Genomic DNA, 21,227 nt, shown 5'->3' on the forward strand with positions numbered 1-21,227 from the left:
GGAAATAGTTATGGGGGGAAAGGTTAAATAGCTTGAGGTTGTACAAACTAGGTTATTTGGGAAACATAACTATACCACAAAATAAGCCTTCAAATATACATTAAAATCTTGATTATCTGAAACCTGGGGATAATGAACTAGTCTGGATAATTAAAAGAGTGTCCTAAATAATTGAAGTCATTTTAACTTTTTTATTTCAAAAAGTCTTATGTGCTTTCTAAAATTAAATACACACACACACATATATATATATATATCTTTAATTATTCTAATTCAAATAATTTTTCTGAATATTAGTTTATAATATATCACAGTTTATATACTGTTGTTAGGAGAGCTATTTGTCCCTATCCTAAATCATCTTAACTGCTTTTTTGAGTGTTTTCCTCCCTAATTCTGCTGTATTTTTTGGTGGTTATTTTCTTAACCTTGACCTTTATTCTTAGTTACAAAGAGATACCACTTACACACAAATGTGTGTGTTTTTACATGGATGGAAAAAAGTTTTACATGCTTTCAAAATTGGGTGGGGGGGCTATCATTTGAATTATTTTAATTGCGGATCACCTTTCTGAACATGAACATAATATGCTGTCAGTTAACATACTGTTGTTACGAGGGCTGTTGCCCCATTCTAAATCTTAAATCTACTGCCTTCTTGAGTCTTGTTTTCCTCCCTGGTGTTTTCTCTCCTTCCTTTGTAGTTAGTTCTTATCTTGACCTAAATGTTTCTATTTATAAAGGGATACTTCTTACTTTCAGCATTTTGTTTTTGCTTCAAATAAGATAAATTCGACACCAGAGTATCCAAATAAACTGTACTTTGCAGAGGGAGCCAAGAAAGAGTATTTTGAGAGGTATTTCGCATGTTAAGCATGAGTCCCACCCGTTCATAAAGCCGAGTGGCTGTAATGCTGATGATTTTGTGTCTGCTGAATCCCAGTAATGTCACATTTAGCTGCGTCAGTGGTAGGATTAGGCCTTCATCTTGTACAGACAACTAACTGAGGGTTCACATAAGAAAGTTGTCATTGCTTAATCCAGAATTATAAGAGGCAGTTGCCCCTTCCTCACCACAAACTATCTCCCTGTAGATTCTGGGCTTTCTGTAGAAAATCTCATTTTCTCTGCCCTAATTATAAGCCTTGAGTATTGGCTCCTCTAACAATTTTGTGTGGTGAAATGGCTATAGAATGGATTTTTGTTAATAATACCTCCTTGCTTTAATATGGGGTTTTCCATTAAAGATAAAAGTTTTGTGGGTTTAGGGTATTTAGTTACTAGATAGAGAAAAGGCACCACAATAAAAGTATTTTCATTTACTTAAAAACAACTTTCACTTTTGAGGATTTTTTAATATTGAAAAGTAAGTTGCTCATCTTTTAAAACTTTGAGTAGCTGGCTTATTCACTATTGTCCAGGTTTTTTGAGCTACAAGAAGGCTATTATATACAACTTGTACCTTTAAGTTTTAATTATCTTACGTGATATAATTACCAACTATGTAACTTCAAAAGAGGTGTGTTTTTTTCTGTTAATATTCACTCTATAAGTAATTCAATGTGGAAATAGGTTATAACTGGACTATCTATACAGGGATGGGACAAAAATAGGTTTATTGTTGTTTGTATGGAAAAATCATACAATCCTATCTAATAAAAGAGTAATATGCAAATTAACCCAACCAAGATGGCTGTGGCCACAGAGCGAGCAGGAGGCTTGGGTTTCCCTGGTAATAGAGGACGCCAAGCTTTCCGCACACCCTGGCCGGCCCAGGCCTCTACTCAAGGCTACAAAGTTTCAGTTATAGAAGATAAATAAATCCGAGATACCAGGGCCTCCGCTTGGGTCACCGGGGGGCGTGGCCAGCCTGCAAACCACCACAGGCCCCTCACCCAGGCCGCCCCATGCCCCAAGGGAACCCCCACCCTGATCCGGGACACCCTTCAGGGCAAACCAGCTGGTCCCCACCCATGCACCAGGCCTCTATCCCCTATCTCAGTGGTCGGCAAACTCATTAGTCAACAGAGCCAAATATCAACAGTACAATGATTGAAATTTCTTTTGAGAGCCAAATTTTTTAAACTTAAACTTCTTCTAATGCCACTTCTTCAAAATAGACTCGCCCAGGCCGTGGTATTTTGTGGAAGAGCCACACTCAAGGGGTCAAAGAGCCACATGTGGCTCACAAGCCGTGGTTTGCCGACCACTGCCCTATCTAATAAAAGAGTAATATGCAAATTGACCATCACTCCAACACATAAGATGGCTGCCCCCATGTGGACACAAGATGGCTGCCACAAGATAGCCAGCAGGGGAGGGCAGTTGGGAGGGACCAAGCCTGCAAGGGAGGGCAGTTGGGAGGGACTAGGCCTGCAAGGGAGGGCAGTTGGGGGCGATCAAGCCTGCAGGGAAGGGCAGTTAGGGGTGACCAGGCCAGCAGAGGAGGGAAGTTGGGGTCGATCGGGCTTGCAGGGAAGGGCAGTTGGGGGTGGGGGAGAGCCAGGCTTGCAGGGGAGAGCAGTTGGGGGGGACCAGGCCTGCAGGGGAGGGCAGTTAGGGGAGAACAGGCCTGCAGGGGAAGGCAGTTAGGGGCAAACAGGCTGGCAGGAGAGCAGTTAGGCATCAATCAGGCTGGCAGGGGATTGGTTAGGGGGTGATCAGGCAGGCAGGCAGAAGTGGTTAGGGGCAATCAGGAAGGCAGTCAGGCAAGCAGTTGGGAGCCAGCAGTCCTGGATTGTGAGAGGGATGTCCCAGATTGGAAAGGGTGCAGGCTGGGCTTAGGGATACCCCCTCCCCCGTGCACGAATTTCATGCACCGGGCCTCTAGTACTTAATAAAGAATAATAAAGAATAAACTCTGTTTGTGTACTCAAAACTGTAAGCATGCTTTTACCCCACCCTGTATTCTAGTAACTGCTTAAAAGAATGAGTATTATTTCTAAGAAAATATCAAAAAGAAGTGCTACATATAGTTGCAGAACTCATTGGTAATGTGGTTTCACATTTTTAAATTAAAACAAACATTTTAATGGGATGGAAAAACACTAGCTTATCTCAGAAGCATTATAAACTTATCTAGATACCCTTTTCAAAGCTCTTACATGGAACTTGAATCCTGTTAGGCAGGCTTTTTTGTGGGCGTATTAATTCACATTCCACCTGTCAGAGTACCTATAGGTAACAACATTAAACCACACCCTCTGTTCTGACCTTTCCTCAGGGGACACTGACTAGAATCCTTTGGCTCAGTGTGAGAGGCTATTTGAATAGCTCAGTTCAGAAGAGGTTTTACTTTTGAATTGAGTGAAGCAACAAGAACAAGGGAGATAATGTTGCAACTACATTTCTCAAGACTGCTACTATGGAGATTTAAAACTTGACCTTCCCTGCCAGGATCGGCTTGGAAGGGTTATTTATTTCCACAGACGTATTTGATACTGAAAGCAGTTTTATTGCTCAGCCAGTTTGATACTTATATTTTTATTCTTTCATTCTTCAAGGATTTAGTTAATCTAGTTTAAAAGTTGTTAGCTTGCTTTTATTTTTGTTTCGTTTTGTTGTTGACTGAAAGATCTAGGTTTGTTTGTTTTTTTTGGTTTGTGGGGTTTTTCTTTTTTTCAGTTTTTTTATGAATTAGCTTTATAATGTCTATTGGATAGTGCTAAAAAGAAATTTTTATACTGCTATGGTATGTTTTGATAAGCTTAAAAAGAATTTTTACTGTATGGAAAACTGATCAATGAGGAACATTGGCAGCTGCATCTCCTAGAATGGATTCTTACAGGACCTATTTGGCAACTGTCAAACTCAGTGGCTCATGGTTGGAAGAACAAGATGAAGACATTTATGAGGTTGAATCTCGTGTGCCTTTACCACATCCATTTCCTCTATGTGAACATTTGGATGAAAATAACTCAGTAATTATTAATACTTCTATTTTTCATTTTATTCATAAAAGAAATGGGCACATATTAAAGCTTATTTCTAAAATTTCACTGCCTACCCCTCCTTATTCAGTAAGTATAAAATATTTGATTTTTTATACTTTTAGTTTATACTTTGTTTTAATACATTTAGTTTTTTAAAAAACTGTATAGTGAGAAATAAAGTTTAAATGCTTTTAGTAAGGATAAACGGAAGAGAATGTTGTTTTTTAGTTTGGTGTGTTACTATCTCTCATTCATCCTGGATGTATTGAAGGGCTAAATTTGGTCTCAGAACCCCAACTTGACTACATTTTTTATCTATGAAAGCAGAATGAGATAATATTACAGTTTTCCCATGCCAGGCAACCTATTTTCAAAGATCTTGGCTTGTCCTGAAGAATCTTGCTTTTATATATTTATGATGTCAATCCTGAGTAAAAATGGAACCATTTGAGGAAATGGGCATTGTGAAACCTAAAATAGCTAAGAGAATTGTCATTGAGCCAATTAGGAAATGTTTAACAATCATATGGCATATTGGCCATAGTTTCAGACAAGGAAAAAGGAGACCTGAATTCTAATTTAAATTTTCTTGCTAACTTTCTAAGAAACTTTATTTTCAGTGATTTTATATGCCTACTAATCCTGTGAGGAAATATCTCTCTCTTTTTTTTTTTTTTTTTTTTTTTTTTTTGCTTTTTATGTGAAAAATATTTTTATAAACATTGTTCAGGATACACATACTTAACATAGGTTGATATTTCAGATTCATTTGACTTAAATATGTTGTGAATGATTCACTACAAGTTATTCAGTGTAGCTACCGGTTACTCAGCACTTTTTATGGCTTTAATGACTTTAACTATAATATACTAGCTAATGTTTAACAAGCCAGATGGTTTTCAGAACAGTTTTGTTACCGACCCTGAAACTTTTATATTAAAGTGACAGAATATTTACTGATGCTTTATACATATTTTCAATGTAATGATAGGTTTCTTAAATTATTTGAAAATATTGATTATGAAATTTCATATTTAGTAAGTACTAGGTATTACATAAGTATTAGGGATAAATCATACCTCAACTGGATAGAAGAGGGGTTTTTTTAAGTATAAAGTATCTAGGTGAACATTTGAAGGGAATCTCTTTTTCCAACAAAGTGCAGGTGCCATCTGTATGATAATGAAATTTGTTGGCCAAATTTACTGTATTTGATTTTTCCAACATTTTTGTTATTTCTTGTGGTATTATGGCAAACAGTTAAGTGCACTTTAAGGCTGGCTTAGATCCTGTCAAGAAGTAGAATATAGAAGCAAAGACTTACTTAATTTCTTATCTAAAAGTATTTTGTTGCAAATTCTGTTGCATTTGTACAGTAAATTTGAAAAAGGAAAAAGACTCATATTCTTTTTAGTTAGAGCTTTGAATTCTTTTAGTGATTTCATGTATTTACCAGGAAAACAGTTAATATTTTCAGAAAAACATATGTACATGTAGAAATAATTTATATATTTTTAAAATATTCGCTGTGGCTGTAAATTCAGGGAGAGTAGTTATATAAAAATTAATTCATACTTTATGACTATGTTTCTTTATAATAATTAATATTAATAAAAATGCATATTAGTTATCCACATTTAAAGGAAAATTATCAGTCTAAAGTAAAAATATATAATTTTATCTTTGTTGAGGTAGCAACATATTATATATATTTTAGGAAATATTTGATTTAAAATATATGCTTATTTTTCATTATGAGTCTTAAATTGAATGATTGCAAACAAGATATTTTAGAAATTGATTTAGAGTGACAAGAGTAACTCTAAAATCTATTTGCTATGGCAAATACCACTCAGATGTGAAGACCAGGTAGATGTCTTTAAAAATAAAAATATTCTTAAATATTATAATTTTATAATACATTATTGATACCTGACTATAAATCAGAAACCACTACATTTGATTCATATCTTAAGCTTAAGACATGGTAATGTTTTTAATATACTTAGTACTTTATATATAAATTTGCAAATTCTTATGACATTGTTGTGAACCTGTTACTAATGTATGTGGTCATTGCTTTAAAAAAATTTAATAGTGTTAATCATCTAGAACTAAGTATTCAATTTGAGCTCAATTTTTTCCCCATGTAGTTGTTTCAATAAGAATAGATTAGCAGTCAGCAGCCCAGAAAACTAAGTCAGAGACTAGTGCTTTTCTGTAATTTCATGCATCTGGTAACGGTGATACCTTTTTTTTTTTTTTGGCTAGTTTTTTTTGAGAGCTTTGGCCTTGAGTCTGTACAATACTTGAGCGTTATCTTGTCATCTTAAAAAATTTTTTGGCATGTAGTCATTGTGTGCCAGTGACAGCATTTTAAGGGAACTGTGTTTGTGGATAATGCCTCTGTGTTCTAAGGTTTTGAAAAGAAACAGAATAACCATATAGAATCTTGTTTCACAAATGGATAGAAACATAAGGCTTTTTAGTTAAAACATGAGTTATAGCCCTAACTGGTTTGGCTCAGTGGATAGAGCGTCAGCCTGCAGACTCAAGGGTCCCAGGTTCGATTCCGGTCAAGGGCATGTACCTTGATTTCGGGCACATCCCCAGTAGGGAGTGTGCAGGAGGCAGCTGAATCGATGTTTCTAACTCTCTATCCCCCTCCCTTCCTCTCTGTAAAAAAGTAATAAAATATATTTTTAAAAAACAAACAAACATGATTTATAATGTAATTTCATTTTGTTTTGCCACTGTGATTTTGTTCATTGATATCATTGTATTTAATCATATATTATTAGTTTCTCACAGTATGCAGTAGGAGTCACAATTAATAAATAAATGTAAATATAAAAGAAATAAAGTTTATCATAGAACACATAGTTACATAAAATTATTTAGCAAATACAAAAAGAACCTATGTCTTACTTACTTTTTATGTATCTTTATGCAATAGAATACAGATGTTGTGATATAAAGTGGTTTATTTACAAAAGAAGCAATTTTCTGTTAAACTAGAATACATCTTTTATGGAAAGTTGGACACAGCTAATCTACTTGTTTATCCCACCTACTAATGTTAGCATGTACAAAAAATATTAAATGACTACAGTTCAACAAGTATTGTATGCCTTTATTCTTATTTAAAACCTCTTTTTTAAAGCTTTAATGGGAATGACATTGGTATTACCAGCACTAGTTGTTTTCCTTCATGTATACTTTCCCTCCTCGTTTAGCTCGAACATGCAAGAGTTACACAGACAGAGTTGATGCGTGAGTCATTTAGACAGAAACGAGAAGCGACAGAGTCCCTTAAGTGCCAAGAAGAACTGCGAGAGCGCCTCCATGAGGAGTCCAGGGCCAGAGAGCAGCTGGCTGTGGAGCTCAGTAAGGCTGAAGGTGAGCAACTTGCCATTGGCAACTGAGGGTGGGAAATTTCTAGTCTAAATATAGAGATTTTGATGCAAGCCAGGTTTGGAAACCAGTCATCTACTCTAATTTAGAGTGACCATTAAAAAGTAGATGTAATTTGTCTTCAAATTACTTCAAACAGTTTTTAAAACTATATATATTTTAATTACAAAAAGTACGTAATAGAATTATAGAAAGTATAAAAATTTTTAGAAAATACAGAAATGGGTGCTGGTAGGTTGTTACCATAATCCCGCCATCCTAAGACAACTCTTGTAATTTAAAGATGAGGAAACTGAAGCTAAGATATTAATGATTTTTCAGGGTCACTCACCATTAAATGGTGATACCAGACTTTAAGCCTGTAAGCCCCAGGCTGTTTATATTGCACCCTGCTGTGCTGGGTGTTGGCCTTGTAGAATCACTTAAATATCAACTTTCTCTAGTAAATTTAAAATGTGTTTCAGTTCATAAGCATCTGATTCATATATAGGTTTCCAGGAACCTATCTATTTATATGTGTTTAATAAAGTAAGTTAAACCCACATGATGTGATACATTAGCGTAGAAAGTTCAGAGGAATTTCATATTTAGGTATAATCGTTAACAAGAAAAAAGCTGCATTGAACATACTATAGTTGCTATCAGCAGCAGCAAATTCACTCAAGACTTAATAGCTTGATTTAGTTTTGCAAGCAGTACACCCCTTTTATTTATATAAAACCTACTGGTACAATTTGAAATAAGTAATAATCCCATTTCCTGTTAATTTTATCTTATAGGTGTCATTGATGGCTATGCAGAGGAAAAAACGCTTTATGAAAGGCAAATTCAGGAAAAAGCGGATATCATAGATGGACTGGAGCAGGAGTTGTTATGTGCAAGCAGCAGGTTACAAGAATTGGAAGCAGAGCAACAGCAAATCCAGGAAGAAAGAGAATTGCTGTGCAGACAGAAGGAGGCTATGAAAGCAGAGGCAGGCCCAGTCGAACAGCGTATGTATTCTTAGACTTTGTATGAAACATTCCTTTAAAGTTCAAGGTGGCTTTTCCCCCCTTTCAGTGCCATTATTCACATACTTTATATAGAGATCAAAAAATTAAAAGAAAATCTACCTTATTGGTAAATGTCTTACTGGCCAAATATGTGGGATCAATTTTATTTTCTTTTTCCTTTGGCAAGTTTTAACAGGAAAAGATAATTCAGTTTTCTTTAAACCTCTGCTTTAAGAGAAAGCTGTACATAATGAGGCAGGATATTTTTTAAATTCAGTGAGATTCATTTCCTTTAATAGCAGAAAGGCAGCAAAAATGTATACTTGGATTAAGTAACGAAGAGCACTGATGTGGTATTAGTAGTGAGCAGGTGGGGGTGGATTTTGGCCTACAAGAGGATAGCTTGAAAAGGTCAGTGGCTTTAAAAACAGATTGACATCTAGTTTAATCTAAGTAGTAGTTCGAAGAATATATGAACTTTATCTTTTCTTCAGTGAGAAAGTAGGTAACATCTTGAAATAAAGTGTGTTTAACAGTAAAAACATAAATGTCAGTCTTTGTAACAATGGAACTTTAAATCCTTTTTATCATATCCTCTCACTTTTATATTTCACAAGCTGTTGAAATTGTGTGTAGTTTTACTAGTTGAGAAATACAACATACATTTTTGTAATATATGTAATTTGTTTTTGGTTGCTCAAATTTGTTCAACACAGGTTTAGGGTTGGATTTGTTGTTGTTAATCTTCACCCAATAATTTTTTTTCATGATTTTTTAGGAGGGAGGGAGGGCGGGAGGGAGGAAGGGAGGGAGGGAGAGAGAAACATCAACGTGAGAGAGACCCATCAATTGGTTGCCTCCCATGCACTCCCCAAGTGGGGCCAGGGATCAAACCTGCAACCCAGGTACATGCCCTTGACTGGGAATAGAACCAGAGACCCTTTGGTACACAGGCCAGTGCTCTAACCATTTAGCAACAGCGGCCAAGGCTATAGTGGGAATTTTTTAATATGGAAAGTATATGGCTCATATATATAAAATTAAGAAACACTGACATGTCTCAAAATGTTACCATTAATATTCAATGGTTTTACCTTTTACTTTTAATTCTTTGTGTGTGAATATTATCCTATTTTAGAAAATAGAAGCCATGTAAATTATATTTTCTGTGTGTGTGTTTTTTTTTGTTTTGTCTTTTGTTTTTTGTTTTTCTATTCTCATAGGACTAGTAGATGCTGCAATCGATGCAGCACCTGGATCAGGTGTGTTTACACAATTGCATGGCCAATCTTTGGGTGTTAAACTTACAACTCCAAAAATTGGGTGACACTTGGACTTTCAACCAACTAGCATATCTCTAATTTTGCTGTTGTGTTTCATACTAATTTTTCTCTTTAACAAAACCTTTTCTTACAATAAAAATACATATTTATATTTGAAATTAACAGCTAAGATTCACAGTGACCATCATCTTATTATATCTGTTTTCCACAGAGCTTAAGACCATTTGATTTTTCTTAAATGTTGGCTTATTAAACATTTTTTCTTTAACAAATATATTAAACTCTTACAGCCTATGGCTTTTCAAAATGCTATTTCTAAATCAAGAAGTATGTAAGATGATGGCATCAACAGAATCAATGAATTTCATAAAGAGACTTTCTGGTTGATTTACTTTTATATTAACATCTAAATCAGTATTGTTTTAAAAAGCAAGCTGTTTTCTAGATTCCTAGTCCTGAGTAGTGTGTTGGCAGACCAGTTGGTATAAAGACTCTAGGCAGCCGTGGGCAAACTATGGCCCGCGGGCCGGATCCGGCCCATTCGGCTGTTCTATGCGGCCCGCGGAGCCAAAAGAGCGGAGGGTTCTCTTGCTCTCCCCTCCACTCCTTTACTTTGAATTTATATTAGTTCACACAAACACTCCATCCATGCTTTTGTTCCGGCCCTCCGGTCCAGTTTAAGAACCCATTGTGGCCCTCGAGTCAAAAAGTTTACCCACCCCTGCTCTAGAGTTTTGTTTCTTCCATTTTCTTTGTTAGAGAATTGTTTTGCTTGGCTAAAAATACTTCATTATTGTATGATTAATATTAATAATAGCTAACAGTTATATAGTGCCTACCATACCCTAGGCACTATTCTTTACATGTATTAACTCATTTGATCCCACAGTAACTCTTAGAGATCAGTACTGTTACTGTTCCCAGTTTATATATAAGGAAAACGAAGGGCATCATGTTAAGTGTCACATAGGAGATAAGTGGCAGAACTATAAGCACTACACCACACTGCCTTTCCTACTTATCAGTTTTCCCTTGATACACATATATATGAGAGTGCAAGACTCACTCAGGAATATGGATCTAATAAGGATTAAGACTAACACAAAATTCTGATTGCAGTTGTATTTCTTTTTCTCTAACTTTTACTTGCCTTGGTTAAAGATTTGCAGTATTTGATCTTCATGTGTATTGTGTATGCATATAAAAGTGACTTTATGGTTTTAGAATGAATTGATTTTTGCCTGAGGTGAGTTATTTCTATACTCGAATGTAATTAGAGTTTGTTCTTTTCCTCGTAGTAAAAGTGGATTTTTTTTGGGGGGGGGGGGTGTCATTTGCTGTGCTGCTTTCACAAAAATACTGTTTTCAGTGACAGGACATTCTTTTTGTTAATTCTGTATAATTTTATTGCTTACTAATATAGGAATGTTATTTTGATATTTTCATAGGAATATTTTCTTTTTCTACATGTATTTGAAATAAAACTGATCTTTGTGTCCTGAAGGTAAAATTTAAACATAGTTAATGGGTGATTTCACTATTATAATGCCACTGAGATTTAACATAGTATATTTTTTGCATTTATAAACAGAATTATTACAGGAGACAGAAAAACTAATGAAGGAAAAACTAGAAGTACAATGTCAAGCTGAAAAAGTATGTGATGACCTTCAAAAACAAGTGAAAGCTCTAGAAATGGATGTTGAGGAACAAGTCAGTAGGTTTGTAGAGCTGGAACAAGAAAAAAATGCTGAATTAATGGATTTAAGACAACAGAACCAAGCACTGGAAAAGCAGTTGGAAAAAACAAGAAAATTTTTAGATGTAAGTATCCTCAACTTAAATATTGATTTTTCTCAGTGGAATGCTACCTGCTGCTATTCTAGGTTGTGAATTTTAAATTATGAAGAGACTCATGAATTCTGTATTTTCTTCTATATGTGTCTTTACCAATTAATTAAAAAGTACTCTTCCAATTAAAAATTCTAATAATTGTTAGAATCAGCAATCAGAATTAAAAGCAATTCAGGCAAATTATAAAGAAGCCCTGCCAGTTAGCCTTTCCACATTCATAGTTAAGAAATTTATCCTAGTCTTTCCTTTAACCAACTGCCAAAGCAGGAGAGGGTCATCCTAAGAGCCAATTGGCCCCATTGTCACACCCACAAAAGATATACATACTGGTGACATGTGTTCCCTTGGAGACAAGGGACTGGAACAGTTGTCATTAATCTCTTTAAAAAAGATGTCGCATCTCTAATTTTGCATGGATATTCTTCTTTGCGGTTTCATTTAAGCCTGAAGTTCACTTCACATATCAGAGAATCAGATCCTTACACATTATATGATTTTAAGTGTAAAACCTAGATTAGGATGAAATAAATTGATTTACTAAACAATTTCTTCTATTTATTTTGTTTAATAATTAACAGTGGAATACATCCTTTGTTCCAAAAAAGTAAATTCATTTTAAGGAGAATATCTTTATTTTATTTTGTATTTAACATTACTCAAATAAAAAGAAAAGTGCTTCAAATAATATTTAAGTGCTTCAATTTTTTTTATGTTATTTTATTTTATTTTATTTTATTTTATTTTATTTTATTTTATTTTATTTTATTTTATTTTCTAAGTGCTTCAATTTTTGTTGAAGAGCCCACGTAGGCTCCATACCATACAAAAATGTTATCTTTTGGTTTGGAGTATTTTGTGGTCATCAGTTGTTTGTCTTCAAACAAAACTGTACCTATAACCAAAGGGTATGTGAGGAAAATAATAACTGCAATAAATACTGTTTCTTCAATTACTGTTATTAAAATTCAGGAGCAAGCCATTGATAGAGAACATGAGAGAGATGTATTCCAACAGGAAATACAGAAATTAGAACAGCAACTTAAGGTTGTACCTCGATTCCAGCCTATCAGTGAACATCAAACTAGAGAGGTAAGAACTTTACTGTTATTGTCTACCTTAAAATAATTTATATATTGTAAAATAAGGCACATATTTTGAAAAACTTAAAAGGAATTCTTTCTGTTGTACGTAAATCTTCAAAGTAAATATTACTTTGACATGAAAAAGTTCTTAAAACCCTAAAAATTATGTGTATTGAGTCCTGGCTGGTGTAGTTAGCATTGGCCCAGACACCAAAGAGTCGCGGCTTCGATTCCTATTCAAGGGCATGTATGAACCTGGGTTATGGGTTCTCTCCCCACCTCCAGTTGGGGCACATGCAGGAGGCAACCAGTGGATATGTCTCTCTCACATCGATGTTTCTCTCTCTCTCCCCCCGGCTCCCTTCTGAAAAGCAATGGAAAAAATATCCTTAGATGAGGATTAAAAATGTGTGCATTGACATTTGGAATCATTACTACTTATATTTATCATCTAGTATTGCCCAGTGAAACAAACTTTCCTACTTATTTTTTATTCCCTGTGCCCAAAAAAACTGATCAAAAGAGTTGCCTATATTCATTCACTCTTTACTTCCCCATCTCCCATTCTCTTCTCAATCCACTCCAATGAAGTGTCTAACCCAGCCTTGGGCAAACTACGGCCCGCAGGCCGGATCCGGCTGTTCTATCCGGTTCTCTTGCTCTCCCCTCTGCGCCTTTACTTTGAATTTATATTAGTTCACACAAACACTCCATCCATGCTTTTGTTCCGGCCCTCCGGTCCAGTTTAAGAACCCATTGTGGCTCTCGAGTCAAAAAGTTTGCCCACCCCTGGTCTAACCTCTCTGTCTCAGTGGAGTTTATTATCCTCTACTCCAGGGGTAGGGGATCTTTTTTCTGCCAAGGGCCAGTTGGATATTTATAACATCATTCGTGGGCCATACAAAATTGTCAACTTAAAAATTAGCCTGCATTTGGTCAAACATTTAATTAACTCAACCCTAATGCCTTGGCAGGGCCAGACCAGATGATTTCATGAGCCTATACAGCACTCTGGCCAGACATTCCCTACCTCTGCTCTACTCTGTTGAAACTGTTCTGTGAAGGTTACCCACAGCCTCATGGCTATGTCCAGTAACCATTTCTCTACCAGGCGTCCTCAAACTATGGCCCGCGGGCCACATGCGGCCCACCGAGGACATTTATCTGGCCCGCCGGGTGCCACTGCCTGTCCTGCTGAGCAGCCAACTCGTCCCGGGCCCGCAGTGCACATAGGAATTTGTTGATAGTTTTTTTTTAAACTATAGTTCGGCCCTCCAACGGTCTGAGGGACAGTGAACTGGCCCCCTGTTTAAAAAGTTTGAGGACCCCTGCTCTAGACCATGTAGAGGCATTCATACAACCTTCTTCCTGAAATATTTCCTTCTCTTGGGCTTCTGTAACACACTCACTTCATAGGTCTCTTTCTCTTGTCTTTGTTTTTTGACCCAAAATAATGATGGAGTACCCTAAATCTTAGTCTTGAGCCCCCTTTTCTTTCCTATTTATATTCTCTTCCAAGGCAGTTATATATAAACTAGAGGCCCATTACACAGATTCATGCACTGGTGGGATGCCTCGGCCTGGCCTGGGACCCCTCGGGAGTGTCGGAGAGCTGGTTTCGGCCTGATTCCCACAGGCCAGGCCGAGGGACCCCACTGGTGCACGAATCTGTACACCGAGCTGGTTTTGGCCCAATCCCCGCAGACCAGGCCAAGGGACTCCACTAGCACCGGGCCTCTAGTCCTATCTAATAAAAGAGTAATGTGCAAATTGACCATCACTCCAACACACAAGATGGCTGCCCCCATGTGGTCAAAGATGGCTGCCCACATGTGGACACAAGATGGCCACCACAAGATGGCCAGCAGGGGAGGGCAGTTGGGAGGGACCAGGCCTGCAGGGGAGGTCAGTTAGGGGTGACCAGGCCTGCAGGGGAGGATAGTTAGGGGCAATCAGGCTGGCAGGGGAGCAGTTAGGCATCAATCAGGCTGGCAGGGGAGTGGTTAGGGGGTGATCAGGCTGGCAGGCAGAAGCAGTTAGGGGCAATCAGGAAGGCAGGCAGGCAAGCAGTTGGGAGCCAGCAGTCCTGGATTGTGAGAGGGATGTCCGACTGCCCGTTTAGGCCCTATCTTACCGGTATCGGGCCTAAACAGGCAGTTGGACATCCCTCAAGGGGTCCCAGATTGGAGAGGATGCAGGCTGGGCTGAGGGACACACACCCCTGTGCACGAATTTCGTGCACCGGGCCTCTAGTATACATATAAGATCTTTGGTTAATCTCTTCCCGCCCTCTCCTCTCCCCCTTCCCTCTGAGATTCATCAGTCTGTTCCATGTTTCCATGCCTGTGGTTTCCACTCCTGTGTTGAGCGTCTCCTCCCTGGTGGTCAGTGTGCGTCATAGCTACCGGCCAGTCAGCTGGTCAACCAGTCAACTGGTCACTTAGGCTTTTATATATATAGATGACTCCACATTTGTATCTCCAGCCCTAATAGTTGACCCCAGATTTGAATGATCAGTTGCCCAGTCTACATTTCCTCTTAGATGTCTCAAAATTTCCTGGTACACAATGAACACTTAAATTTAACTATTATTTCTGAAAATAATTTTTAAAAATTTTCTGTTTTAGAGAGAGAGGGAAGGGGAAAGAGAGATAGGGAAAGAAACATCAATTTGTTGTTTCACTGCATTCATTAGTTAATTCTTGCATGTGCCCCAACCAGGAATTGAACTCGCAACCTTGGTGTATCTGGATGACACTCCAACCAACTGAGCTACCTGGCAGAGCCCAAAATAAATTTTATTTTAAAAAATTTTTCTAGTATAGCCCTAGCCAGGTAGGTCAATTGGTTGCAGGTTTGATCCCTGGCCCCCTTGTCAGGGCATGTGTGGGAGGCAACCAGTCATTGAATCAATGTCTCTCTCTCTCTCTCTCTCTCTCTCCCCCTCTCCCCCCCTCCTCACTTCTTCCTTACATTCTCTCTAAAAATCAATGGGGAAAAAATATCCTCAGGTGAGGATTAAAAAAATAACAATAATAAACATAGCATCCAAAAATACTTTCAAAAATATATATATTTTTTATTGATATCAGAGAGGAAGGGAGAGGGAGAGAGATATAGAAACATCAATGATGAGAAAGAATCATTGATTGGCTGCCTCCTGCACACCCCCCACTGGGGATCGAGTCCCCAACCAGGGCATATGCCCTTGACCGGAATTGAACCTGGGACTCTTCAGTCTGCAGGCCAACACTCTATCCACTGAGCCAAACCAGCTAGAACCAAAAATACTTTCTGAAATGGGGATAGATGTTCTATTAACTTGCTGAAGTTTTTTGAATTTACAGTTTTTGTGTATTACATATTTCCAGGTTGAACAGTTAACCAATCATCTGAAAGAAAAAACAGACAAGTGCAGTGAGCTTTTGCTCTCTAAAGAGCAGCTTCAGAGGGACATACAAGAACGGAATGAAGAAATTGAGAAACTGGAGTTCAGAGTAAGAGAACTGGAGCAAGCCTTACTCGTTAGTACAGACCCTTTCCAAAAGGTGGGACATTTTCTTTGGGTTGCTTTTTATCAAGTATTTTAATGCAGGTTACTCCCAATTACATGAACATCAGTTCTTTTAAGTAAAAAACTGCTATTGACTTTTTGATGTTATTGCATAAAGTATATATCTTTATGTCTTCATTGAAATTGTAAACATTTCTGTTTATTTTTATTTCCATATGTTAACTTGCATGCCTTAGTCCTGAGAAAGGAAGATTAGTTAAACCAGAAGAATTCATTACCCCTTTAACCATCAATAGGTTGTGATTCTAAAATAATAGCCAAGTGAACAAACTGTGGACATCAGTTTAGACTGATGCTCTACCCCAGACTAGAAAGTAATGAAATCTGTTCCCATTATACTGCAAAAATCAAAAATGAATGGAAAAAACAAGAGCAGGGTAAGGAAACGTGGGAGGGGGCAGGTGAGGGACAGACTTCATTTTATCTGAGGAATGAATTTTAAGAGTGTCAAACATTTCTGTGAGAGTTTGTATAAAATGCATTCAAGACTTAACACCTGTAACTTTTTTATTATTCACTAATGTAGATTATCTACTTCTAATTGGGAGAAATAGAATTGCTACTTCTCCAATTAAAAAGGATAATCAAGATTTAATGTCTGGAAATTTGAGAAAATTCTTATATATTTAAAGGTAGAGGACCGAAAACAATTTGGAGCTGTAGAAGCTAAAGCAGAATTGTCCCTAGAAGTACAATTGCAGGCTGAGAGAGACGCCATAGACAGAAAGGAAAAAGAGGTAAAGAGTTTACTTATTATTTTTTTAAAACATGTTTTTATTGATTTCAGAGAAGAAGGGAAAGGGGGAAAGAGATAGAAACATCAGTGATGAGAGAGAATCATTGATCGGCTGCCCCACAATGGGGATCGACCCCACAACCCAGGCATGTGCCCTGACTGGGAATTGAACTGTGACCTCCTGGTTCATAGGTTGATGCTCAACCACTGGGCCACACCAGCCGAGCAATAGTTTATTTTTAATGACAGTTGTGCTTTGAATTATTATGAACAAGTCCCCTGAAAATATCATTTAAACAGAGTGGAATATTTGGTGTAACACCAAAATTTAGACTGTTTCTTAGCTCATTGCCTGTTGATTTGAAGACCATAAACATTTAAACAGATCACTGGTGTGAGGAAGGAAGAGTATTCCGGTAGAGGGGACAGCAAGTGTAAAAGATGCAGCAAGAAGTTTAGAGGACAAAAAGGAGGCCAATTTGGTTAGATATACATTGAAGGAAGATGAGAGTAGAGTTACAGAGTAGTGTTAAGGCAAAGGCAGTAACTTTCTTTTCTGCTGACCTTACCATGGGCTTTGAATTATTGTTACTTTGCTGTGGGTTTTTTCCTTTAAGTTGTATTGACCTGGGAGAGTATAGTGCTGTTTTAGAATATACTAAACATATTCTTAAAACAAAAGATTAATAATAAAGTAATTATATAAAGTTATGTTTTTCTACTTCCCCCCCCAAAAAAAATCCACTTTTAAAACAGTAGTAATTCCCAATTCCTAATTAAATTATAACTTATTTAAACCTTTGTCTACTATTACTTTTTCTAAAATATATTGTACTCTACATTGTCTAGCTATATTATATCATTTAAAATGTTTAATTTTTTAAATTACATTTTTATCTCCATATAATTTTCTCAGGACATTATATTTGAACAAATATTTATTGAACTTAAACAGTATATAAATGTAAATAAGTGCTTTGAAAAATATAAGAATGATTTAGACATCAGCTAAAACTACAGCTCAGAGAATGTGTAGTTTAGAGTTGAAAAAAAGCCATCTATATAAATGACTAATAGGAATAATCATTTCTATGAGCAGGATTGTTTTCTCATTGATACATAATACTAATGATGATCTAAAAGGTTGTGTGTGTTTTTTGTGGGTTTGTTTTTTTTGTAATAAATGTGCCTTTTGTTACCTTAATGAGGTGACTTTTTTTTTTTATTGATTTCAGAGAGGAAGGGAGAGGGAGAGATAGAAACATCAATGATGAGAGAACATTGATCGGCTGCCTCCCACATGCCCCCCCACTGGGGACCAAGCCCCCAACCCGGGCATGTGCCCCTGACCAGAATTGAACCTGGGACCCTTCAGTCCGCAGGCCAATGCTCTATCTACTGAACAAACTGGTCAGGGCAAGAGCTAACCCGACAGCTGGCCCTGGTCTGCTAGTCTTTATAACAGTGACAAATACAGTGTCAGAATGCACTCAGCTGTAACTGGAGGCTGAAAGACAGGAGAGTAAAATTAAAACATATCTTCAGTGAAAACAACTTAAGTATTCTGTCCTGCACTAGGCAAATATTTTCAGATATCTGATGGAGAATAAACATTAGATGTCTATGTGTCATTATATTTGAAATACCTTTAGGCTACTCTCACAGCCTAAATTTTGTTTAAAGTTACTATTATGTTTAGAAAGCAGAATGAATAGAAAGAGAAGAAAACTTTAAAAGATAGGAGTTTCAGTATAAGAGAAGGGGAATAATGTAGAGAGAATTAGGATTTCTTTAGGAATAAGATTACTTCAAAGGTTTTAGCTCCCTTTAGAGCTAATGAAATCTAGCTTACAGATGGCAATAATCTGTATATATAAAAGCCCAGCGACCAACCGGCGGAACAACCGGTCGACCAGTGGCTATGATGCGCACTGACCACCAGGGGTAGACGCTCAACACAGGAGCTGCCCCCTGGTGGTCAGTGCGCTCCCACGGTGGGAGCGCCGCTTGGCTGACTGGCATGAGCAGCGCTCCCGCAGTGAGCCAGTCCCTGCAGGCCACGCCCCCCCCACCAGTGCACGAATCTAGTAAATAATAATAGTTAACTTTGTTAGGTCTGTGCTAGAAAGTATAAGTACTTCAAATGTCCTATGTTATTAACTCTAGTGTCTCTCTGAGGATAGGCTCTATTGTCATCTCTTATTTTACCTGAGTCTTAAGAGAGGTTAACTTTGACGGTCTGATCGATGCTTCTCAAACCGCAGAGGGGAGGTAGGGGAGAGTGGGGGTAAGGGGCGAGATCAACCAAAGGACTTGTATGCATGCATATAAGCCTAACCAATGGACACAGACACGAGGCGGGTGAGGGCATGAGTGGGGGGTGGCGGGTAAGGGGGCAATGAAGGGGATAAGGACACATATGTAATACCTTAATAAAGAAAAAGAGAGAGAGAGAGAGAGGTTAACTTGCTCATGGTCACATAGTAAGTGGTTGAGCAAGAATTCCTCCAGTTTACTTCTCTGATTCTGGAGCTCTGTAATGCTCTACTGCAAAAGCAGTGGGCCGTGTTTGGCCTTGTTGGTATATATTAAAGACTGTCATTCAACATTTATTGAGCTCTTACTAAATATAGACCACCACTGTCCAATTGTAAAACAAGCACTGGATTTCAAGGAATCTACTATTAACTAAGGAAACATATACATTTTTTAAAAAAGATAAAATCACTTAAAAAGAAAACACAAATGGAGTAAATTAATGTAATCCAATAGAAGTTCAGCAACTATTTAGATATATCCTTTGGTAGCTAAAGTAAACAAGATTAAAACAAATAGCTACCATTCTATTTTTAAACCTTAATAATATTCTTGTGCTTTAGGGTTGTTATAGACTCAGTATTAAGACAACCTGGGACTGCAACTGGAGTCTGGCTGAATAAAAGGAAAGAATTTCCTTCGAGATCATTTTTGGGAGTTGAAATCTCCATTGTGATGCCTCAGTTTCAGCTGTCTATAACACAAGTGTTAGTGCTTTAGACCAGTGCCTCTCAAAGTGTAATGTGCACATGAATCCCCTCAGGATCTTGTTGAAGATCCTGATTCAACAAGTCTGGGTGGGGCTCGAGAATCTCTGCGTCTAACATGTTCCCAGATGATGCCAATTCTGCACCAGGGGCCACACTTTGAATAGCAAGGCTTTAGATCACAGAGCTAAGTATTCGACCTTAATCTATTATATCAAAAAGAAAATAAATACCATATGACGTAGGGCAGCAATTTTGAACTTAAATATCTATGTATGTGTTGAAATAATACCTTGTCATCAAAAGAAGTTGTAGAAGATAGTGATAAGTATAAATAGCATTATATTAGATAACTTTGAAGAAGATATAATCGTCACAATTTTCAACAAACTAACCTGATAATTATATATGCACAACTATAAATGTATTTAAGATGTGTCTGCTGAGTTTAATACCAGGGTTACAGAAAATAATTTAAATATAAGTCTTAGACATTAATTATTAGAAGCGTAATAAATGATAGTTATGAATGTAAGGCTCCAGCCAGTCAAGATGGTGGAGTAGGTAAAAGCTGTGCTCGCCTCCTCCTATAACCACATCAAAATTACAGCTAAATTATAGAACAATCAACCTAGAACCATCTGAAGACTAGCTGAACAGAAGTCCTATAACTAAGGATATAAAGGCATGTGGAGACTGAAATAAACTATTTCCTTCTTGGAAAAAAAGTAAGGCTCCAGAGGTAAACTTCTCTGGTCCAAAAGCTGGCTTCCACATACTGGCCTTGTGACCTCAGGACTAGGTAACTCCTCTCTCAGTAACTCCCTTCCTCATCTCTGAAATGGGGATAATCTTAGCAAAGACCTCATAAGTTTGTTACAGGGCTTTTTGAAAATAGTACATATAAAGCACTTTCTACAATGCCTAACAGTAAATTGTCTATAAGTGATGGCTATTATTACTAGTGTCAATACTGTTTCTATTAAGGAAGTATTAGGCTGAACCATTTTGAAGATCTTTGCCTTGCCAATGCTAAGATACAATTCTGACTATGTATTTATGTAATCAGTATATGCTCCCTTTGAAATTCTAAGGTGATAAATGATTTATAGAGTGCCAGCTGCCATTAAATGCTGCTCCTGCATCTTAGGTTGTTTTTAATGCAGCAATTTGATCATCAGATATATACCCTTTTGCAAATCCATTCATTAAATATTTATAAGTAGCTACAAAGCAGTGAGCTAAATGACTGTTCCTGTCCTCAATCAAACCCAATTTTTTTAAATATATTTTATTGATTTTTTACAGAGAGGAAGAGAGAGCCAGAAACATCGATG

At 37.1% G+C, this 21,227-nt stretch overlaps 1 protein-coding gene across 12 annotated transcripts in view; it reads left to right on the top strand.

Moving 5' to 3' along the window:
* AKAP9 (A-kinase anchoring protein 9) overlaps positions 1–21,227 on the top strand; it is a 148,273-nt gene that overhangs the window by 93,392 nt on the left and 33,654 nt on the right. For 6 of the 12 annotated variants that reach the window (XM_080663144.1, XM_080663139.1, XM_080663141.1 and 3 more), the window contains 7 exons: positions 7,169–7,331; positions 8,126–8,338; positions 9,562–9,600; positions 11,213–11,445; positions 12,445–12,564; positions 15,929–16,105; positions 16,764–16,868. In XM_080663144.1, coding sequence (XP_080519270.1) covers positions 7,169–7,331; positions 8,126–8,338; positions 9,562–9,600; positions 11,213–11,445; positions 12,445–12,564; positions 15,929–16,105; positions 16,764–16,868 — 1,050 coding nt within the window. The remainder of the gene's footprint in view (positions 1–7,168; positions 7,332–8,125; positions 8,339–9,561; positions 9,601–11,212; positions 11,446–12,444; positions 12,565–15,928; positions 16,106–16,763; positions 16,869–21,227) is intronic. The other 6 variants (XM_080663143.1, XM_080663148.1, XM_080663142.1 and 3 more) reach the window with 3 other exon arrangements.

The sequence above is a fragment of the Plecotus auritus genome (genome assembly GCF_963455305.1).
Source record: "Plecotus auritus genome assembly, chromosome: 4".
Classification (NCBI taxonomy): Eukaryota; Metazoa; Chordata; class Mammalia; order Chiroptera; family Vespertilionidae; genus Plecotus; species Plecotus auritus.